We start from the raw sequence: 8,499 nt of genomic DNA, 5'->3' as shown, positions 1-8,499 counted from the left end.
CCTTGTCTTTCTAACACTAATCCAATCATAGTCAAACACGTGGTCAACATTTTTGACGGTCCAGATCCGCTCATTGCCACTTCACGAGAACGTAATCAAATTTTAACCACTCCAATGCTTCCACGTGGTTTTGGACCTCTTCTTTGAGTCCAAGAAATTCCAGACTTAAAACAATTCTCCTTCTCTCATAACACCCCATAAAATCATAATTCATAATAGAAGCCAACCAACCAACAGACAACAGAGTATCTCACCATTTTTTTACAAACATTTTAGATCAACATTCAATTATTGACTCCTAATTTCATTGGTTCTGAGGAAATTTCTAAAATTACAGAAGAAAGAAGAGGCGATGGAATCAACAAATGCTTATAATGTTTCCCATTACAGATAGAGAGAAAAAAGAATTTCTGGATACTTATATAATACAATCAATCATATCCCACAAAAAGGAATAAACAAGAAAAAGAATGACGAATTTCTTGCTAAGTTAGATCTATGTAGCTAACCAAATCTAATGTTTAATCTTGATGATGGGTTTTTAAGAATTTATTCTGCTAATCAACAAATGGGGTCAGTGGTAGTGTTGTAAGGAAGAAAAAATTAGTTCCCAAATTAAGATTTTACCAAATTTGATGCTCTGGTAATTCACCTTTTCCAAGCGTAAACGAGGAGAGAAAAGGCAGAAGGGCCGCCGCCGAGCTCGGATTCCTCCACGCTTGCCCAGTCGAGGACGGAGGAGCTGGCGGCGGAGGAGCCCACCGACGACATGGAAACCGACGACAGCGAGGAACTCATCCTCATTCTTCCGGTTTCGATTCCGGCGTTGTGGAACGACGTGTCGTAACCGTGTTGGTGTTGGTCGAATCGGAACATGAAAATGGCGTGGCCGTCGTCGTTGTCGGCAAAGACCCAGTTGTAGACGTCCCACGAGATCTGAACCGGAACTCCCTCCACCTCGATCTTCTCGTTCCCACGGAACTTCCATTTCAGGTGCTTCACCTCGAGAACCTCAACGCCGTCGACGGCGAAACAGAGCCGGCTGTCGTCGTTGTACCCGCAATCGATCTGGATGTCCCGGCTTTTACCCGCGATTGTGGCTTTGGTGGAGTAAATTTTGTGGGCAATTACCTGCTCCCGCTTCAGGACCAGGGATTGGGGGTTTTGGGGGTTGGGGGCTTTGGTGCGGGCATAGGCCTCCTTCACCAAATCGCCGACGAGGAGAATGATTTGGCCGTGGTGGAGGAGAGCGAGGTAGAATCCGGCGATGGGTTCCGGGGAGGAGCCGAAGCGGGCGCCGGTGAAGTCCCAGAAGAGGCGGAAGGACGGGGAGAGGATTTTGGAGCCGGATTTCTTCCAGAAGGCGACGGGGTTCAGGCGGAGGAGAGCGCCGGAGAACGAATTCCGGTGGTCGGAGTCAAGCTGGACGGAGCGGGACCAGAGGGATCGGAACCAGGTCAGGGAGAAGGACGCCACGGGGGTTTCGTAAATGGAGGTCGTCAGATTGGAGTGGGCGCCGCCGGAGGACATTGCCGGCGGCGGCGGCGGAATCGGGGACGGGGAGCGGCGGAAGCAGGCGGCGTACGGGGAGGACCGGGGAGACATTGCAGTGGTCTCAGACTCTCAGCCCAAAGCTATTGCATCCTTTTCCTCTCTCTCTATTTCTCTCTATTATATATATATATATATATATATATATATATATATATATATTTAGTTATTTGTATTATTAAATTACTTGAACATATATAAATTAGTCAAATATGGAAAAATTATATTTTATTGGAATTTGTGTTGTCCTTGTATTTTCATATTATCGACATGTACATGCATCGTATCCTTCTAAGACACCTTCAAAAAAGGACTAAAGTTTTTTTATTAATACTCAAAACTCGTAAACAGCTCAATTATAAGAAAAGAAAAGTCTAAAAAAGCAAATTAACTGATGGTATAAATTTCACTACCCTTTCAATTTAGAGTTTAATTTGAAAATTAAAAAAATGGACCGATTGTGGACAGAAATTCTGTTTATTTTAGAAGTCGGAGGAGAAAACGTGGGAAATGGAAGAAAAGTATTTCCGAGGTCGACAAAAATAAATAAATAAAACCTTTTGAAAAAGGGAAATTCAATTAATTAAACGGAAAGAAGAGTACCGATTGGCCAATAAGACCTAGACGGTGCGAAATGGGCCCGGGTCAGGGCTCCGTACGGCCCAGAAGAAGTGGGTTTCCTTTTCTGAATATTTTGACCAGAAAATTATTGAAAGTCAAAGGTGAAACTTAAAAGAAAACGAATTAAACGCAAAAATCACGGCTTCACTTGGGTCTTTATTTTAAATCTGAATTCAGACCCTTTTTTGTTTTTTAATTACGGGGGAAAATTTTCAATTGCCAGTCTTACCATTCTTTAATTTTTCTTTTTAAATCCCCTAATTTTGGTCTATCAATATCTTCATGCCTTTATAATTTGACATCAATCTATATTTCTACAATATTACAAAAAGATTAACAAAATATCAAAAATAACCAAAAAATAATAATAATAATATGGTTCATTTTAAATTATTTAGAAATGTTAAATTGATTACTTGTTAATTTAAATATTTTTTACAATTATTTATTTATTTTTTAACATTTTCAAAAATATTTTACCGACCTTGTTATTTTTTCAATATTTCAATAAAAATACTCACATTTTCAAAAAATAAAGTCATTGAGAATTTATACTTATTTAGAAAGGAGGTCAGAACCTACCACGTGGCAATCTTACCAAAAAAACATGTGTCGGGCCGCAACTCGGACATGTCGAGAGGACAAGAAGGGCTCGAAAAACCCGCCTCTGATTATTTGGCGGGAACCCCCTATTTGGAATCGAAGATGTGGATATCAATTGTAAAAGATATGCTAGCCATTGGTAGATAATTTGTTGACTATCAGGTAAAGAGCACCAAAATAACAGGACAACGCTCTTCTCAAAGTTCTACTTTAAAAAGCAAAGTCCTTTCTCATAAAGGTATGCAATTTCTACATAATACTTACTAAAGTTCGATTCGCTTGATACAAGGGTCTCTATGCAGGTCATCAGCTCGACTGACTAGGCATCCACCTTGAATTAGAAACATTCAATATTGTGTTTCAAACTCCTCCTATAATATTTTACTGTAACGATTATCTTAAAATTTGAAGTTCAAGTACTTGGGGGAAAAAAAAACTTTTTAAGTTCAATAGATGTCTAAAATAATACCGACCCAATGCCTCCAAAGCTTTTATTTGATTCCGTTTGCTAGATTTCTTCTTGACATTTCTATTACTTGTTTGAACTAAAACAATTACATGAAAAGTGAGACCGAATTAATTTGTCGCCCAAGTAAGATGTAGGGTCGAGGAAACATAGATAGGAGGGGGGGCAATATAATGAATGAGATCGGCAAAGCATAATTTAATTTCACAACCACAGCGAAATTTCCTCATCTCTTCTAACCAATGCTGTCTCAATCTTAGCAATTTATTTTTTTCTCTCTTTGCTCCCTGCATTTTCACTTTTCTACAATCTTTTTAAAAATTTGTTTTTATTTTTCAGTGCTTTCTCTAACAATTTTTCATGTCCATCACATTTATCGTGACGTGTTTCATCATTAAAGAATTGAACATGTTTGGTGAATTTATGGTCAACATGAACTTAACTAAGAGATAAAAGCACTTTACAAATTAAGTCATCCTAAATTTGGGAGCCGAACATTCTCTTAAATGTCAACCGCAGCCAGAATGATTCTCCATTTGTTTCTAACATTTCATTTTTGTATATTATTTTATTTCGTGTTAAATCCAAAAGCTTAAATCAAATATAACTACAAATTTGAGTTCGGAGATTCAAATTTTCCTACTAAAAAAGTTACTAATATACTTTAACCATGAACTATGCTCGATTAATATGAAACTGATATTCTAATATGGCATTAAATCGTCATGAAACCTAAAAGATTAGAATATATTTAGTTTTTAGAGGGGAAAAAAGTAAAGGTGATGGGGGTAGTTTCGTCCTCCAAAATGCTCCATACAAGCTGGATACAATTGAAGCTTAAGGACAAGCTGCCATGCCCCCACCACCCATGTGCTTGGATTCCTTATTCTTGGAGGACAAGTCTGTAAACTAATTATTTTATTTATTTATTTTAATTTATAGAAGAAGAAATAATAATATTGATTTTTTTTTTTTAAAGTTATTTTTTTGGTTAGGGCAACTGGGCTACCTAACTACCAACCTTTTCTTACATCCTTAGGTAACCCATTTTTTCAAAAGGGTCATTTGTCAAAATTGGGTAATGGAAGTTGGAACTTACAACCCTTCTTGTGTACATTTGTATTCACACAACACAACTTTTCCACACCAAAATATGGGACCCTAATATTACTATTATTATTATTATTATTTGTATAGTTTGGTTCTTGAAGTATCCTATAGTTTTTTTTTACAAATATTTTTAAAGTTCTAATTTTATCTTTCACGTGTCATTTTTTTTTTACCAATTTTAGTGTTTTTTAATGATTATTTTTCTATATGTTTTGCGCCTTTTTAAAAGTTTGAATATGGCAATCTATACTTTAACCAATTGCTATAAGTTAAGAAAGGAAGAATGTAGGGTCAGTTGTACATTTTTGTAAATATAGTATAGGAAGAGAGAGTTGCAAAATTTTCACTAATTAGGGAAGGAGTCGAGTCTAGAGATGAATGGAGAATTATGGGTGAAAAAAAAACGTGCATCTTCATAGGAAGTTATCAAAAATCTTCTTATCTTTTCCGCATTTTAATACAATATTTGAAAAATAAAAACCTTATTAAGAGGGTTTTTTTTTTTTTACCTGGCTGGGTTTTTAATTGTATAGACACTGAATTGGATATTCAACGAGATATATATATAAATAAATAATAAAAACTGATAAAAATATTTGTTTAGTATTTGATAGAAGGCTTCTAAAACTTTTAAAAATATTATGATTTAAAATATATATATATATATATTTAACTATTAAAAATTAAAATATGGCACTGGCATGAATGTTGAACTAGGCCATATATTTCTCGAGTGGGCCGTTGTGAAACAAACTACAATGGCGATTTGCAAGATTGGGCTGACATAAAGCAGGCCCTTTAACTATTGGGCCGCTCATGATTTGGAAACGCATTATCTGGCCCAAGTTATTGGGCCTTATCAATCATAGATTCATGAGGTTTTATTTTTTATTTTTTTTGGGGGGGGGGGGGGGGGGGGGGGGTGGTGGGAATGAATAGATTTTCACGAGTTTAAACCGCATCTAGTCTAGTTTAAGACGAAAATCTTAAATTTAGATTCTTTCATAAAGGCGAATATGATACGTAGATAATGGAGTGGATTACATAAATTTTTTTTTTTTTAACTAGACATAATATTTGTGTCATGGAGATTAAATTTAGAATTACGAAAACTGAAAACAAAAAGAAAAAACAAAACAAAATTAAGACTAGAATAGGGAGGAGAACTTTTTTTTTTTTTTCCGTCCAAGAGATCTTATCTCAATCATTATTATCTTGGGTTATGGAAAAAATATTTACAAGACAGATTGCCTACTTCATTCATGGTTTATTTCCTTATTTTCAGGAGGAATATTTGTGTTTAGTCTTGAAAGAGTCGCAGCCCACACTTTTACCTCTAATTTATAGAGGTTTAATGTCTAGTCCCTCAAGACTAGTGTTACGAAACACTAATATATTTTTGTTGAAAAAAAAAGAAGAAAATTTGAATCTAAAAGGGACAGTTTTAACTTAGTATAATGCTCCTAAGAAAACCCTAAAATTAACCCGAAAAGGAACTATTGAAACATGAACCAAGACCATGAAAATGACATTATCCAAACCAACCTCGATTTCTCTTGAACCAAGAAATAAACACACTCATGGGGATGTCTCAATCTTGGTTTGTTTGTAATTAGAAGGAAAAAAAATAGTTAAAATGATTAAAAAGAGACGACATCATCATCATCTCTCTATATATAAAAATTAAATTGTAACATGATCATTAAGGTTAAGTGAAACAAAATGATGTGGCCCCACAAAGGGGGTGTAGGTAACTTAGCTAGTTAATTAATTTAAAGGGGTAGTAGGGCAGTAGGGTAGGGGTAGTATTGTCCTCTCATTAAACTCCAACATTACTAGTGAAGAATTTGCAAACAAACAAAACAAATCGTTAGTACACAACAACTATATATGTGATCTCTTTAATTTTGTCACTTTTCTCTTATTTCTTTAATTTGTTCATAGCTAATTTCCAAATTGCAACCATGTGAATGTGATTCCTAAAACCCTTCACATGCCTCATCCATGTGAAAGGAAAATTTATTATTTTAAACGTAATTTATATAAAATGGTCACCTTCAATTTTAAGAATTCCATTTTATTTTTGTCCCATGCAGGAAGTTTTACCATTAGTAGGAGAGAGTATAACCTTTTCTAGTGGATTTGTAAAATATGTTCGGAGTGAGTCCAAAACATCTCTCATCATGTGTGTCGTCGCCATCTATCGGATGAGATTCCTCTTGTTCCACAGCACAACAAGTTGTATTTTCTCAAAAAAAATTTTAACTTAAAAAAAAAATAATGTATGCGTGACTATTATTTTTTTCTTTTTTTTTCCCTTACTCTTCCAAATAAAAATGGAGTGATTTAGGTAATTGATAAAAATAAAAATATTGAAACGATAAAGACGTAAATGGAATTGAGATTTATTTTGAAATTGGTAATGAGAAAAGAAAGAAAAAAGGGTAATATAAAGAAAATGAGTGGATATGATTGTGATATCGGGGGTGCATGAGATTCTATACGCACGCCATGATTGTGTGCGGCATGATTGTGTTTAGTTTCAATTTGACTGCCTTTCAATTCTTTTTCTTTCTTTCTTTCTTTCTTCTTTTCTACACCATAAACTTTGACTCTCTCTCTTTCACTCTAAAATAATAATATATAAACAAAAATCTCTTTTTCCTTCTCCACTGCCTATTCTCTCTCTCTCTCTCTCACAGTTTTCCACTTTTTTCAAAACATGAAAAGAAATACTTTTCATTCCTCCGTGTCAAAGTTATTTGATCGTTTTTTATCCTGCAACAATTTAGTTTTTGTAATTTATAAATATATTTGATCATAGTCCTCGTCAATTTATCGCCATGTAGATTTATAAGAAACTCTATTAAATACTAACAATATTGTTTACGATATGGATCAAATCATTGTAAATTTTAAGTTATAGGGATTAAATTGTGATGTATTAAAGTTTATTGAACTAGATATTGTTTATAAATTTAAAAGTATAGAGACTAAATAGTTACGAAGTAAAGTTTAGTGACTAAATTATTACTTCAATGAAAAATAAGATCAAAGTATTTTTGCCATGTAATTTAGCTGCGTTTTTTTACTTATTTCTCTTCTCCTCATATTTTTACTTTGGGAGTAGGGTAATCTTAAACTTATTAAATCTCTCTTTTGAAGTTAGTAATTAAATTTGGGCAAGTAGGTAAAGAAATAGGGTAGTTGAGAAAAAGAAAATGTATCTATTTAGAAACGAAATTGAAAAAGACTCATTAAGCACAATTTTCGAAGTTTAATAACCTTTAGAAAATTTTAAATAATAATAGTAAATAGTAATATTAAAAAAACAAAAACAAAATTTTAAGACATGTTTACACTACTCTCTATTACCTTTGCAATAATAGTAATAACAAAATAATAATAAAAAAGAAATAAATATTATTTATTTATTAAAAAAATACTTTAAGAGTCTGTTTGGTATACATGGATGCGTGTTAAACTAAAAATTTTGTTATTTTATATATAAAAAAAAATAACTATATATATATGTGTACAAAAAGTAGCAATCAGCCGGTGATCATTTTAAAATTTGATTATTTGCTTATTATAATAATTGTCCAAAGTCCACAGACATGGTGTCCCTTGATCATGCATTTTACCCATTTTGGTTGGACAAGGAAAATGCAAAGATGCAAAGGGTGAAAAAGTTCAAGAGTTTCAGATTAATAAGGGTTTTACCTTTAGGGGAAAAAAATCCATTCAAATATTTTGTTTTTATGAAAAGGAAAGTATATTGAAAGATAATTATCCCTCATGAAAAAAATGATCAGCATGAAATAAACTTTGTCTGAATTTGAAAGTGAAATATGTGTTTGACATTGAGGTGGTGGGGGGTGGGGGTATACTGGGGAAGATGAAATGTGAAGAGAAGAGAAAGGGCAATAAATTAATTGTGGTAAAGGTGGCTGAGCTTCATTTTTCAAACTAATAATGATGAAGAACTCACTAACATGCCATGATAAAGGCCACACCTTTAAGTGAGCCAAAAGAGAAGCAAAATAATGAAACAAAACAAAACAAAACAAAACCCCTTTCTTTTACTCTCCTTTTTGTTGTTTGTGGGGAGCAAAATCAATTCCCAAACAGCTCACCCATCATCAATT

The 8,499-nt window shown here is 33.8% G+C and overlaps 1 protein-coding gene across 1 annotated transcript; it reads right to left on the bottom strand.

Moving 5' to 3' along the window:
- Positions 1-355: 355 nt before the first annotated feature.
- Positions 356-1,674, bottom strand: LOC111005185 (uncharacterized). The gene has a single exon (XM_022276608.2). It carries the CDS (start codon positions 1,603-1,605, stop codon positions 649-651), a length of 957 nt encoding a protein of 318 aa, XP_022132300.1. The 5' UTR covers positions 1,606-1,674; the 3' UTR covers positions 356-648.
- Positions 1,675-8,499: the final 6,825 nt, after the last annotated feature.

The sequence above is a fragment of the Momordica charantia genome (genome assembly GCF_013281855.1).
Source record: "Momordica charantia cultivar OHB3-1 chromosome 8 unlocalized genomic scaffold, Mcharantia_2.0 BLBB01000008.1, whole genome shotgun sequence".
Classification (NCBI taxonomy): domain Eukaryota; kingdom Viridiplantae; phylum Streptophyta; class Magnoliopsida; order Cucurbitales; family Cucurbitaceae; genus Momordica; species Momordica charantia.
This window is presented reverse-complemented; position numbering and strand designations above follow the sequence as displayed.

Bases quoted from the DNA above. Each gene is read 5' to 3' on its own strand.
- LOC111005185 (XM_022276608.2), bottom strand. From the start codon at position 1,605: ATGTCTCCCCGGTCCTCCCCGTACGCCGCCTGCTTCCGCCGCTCCCCG.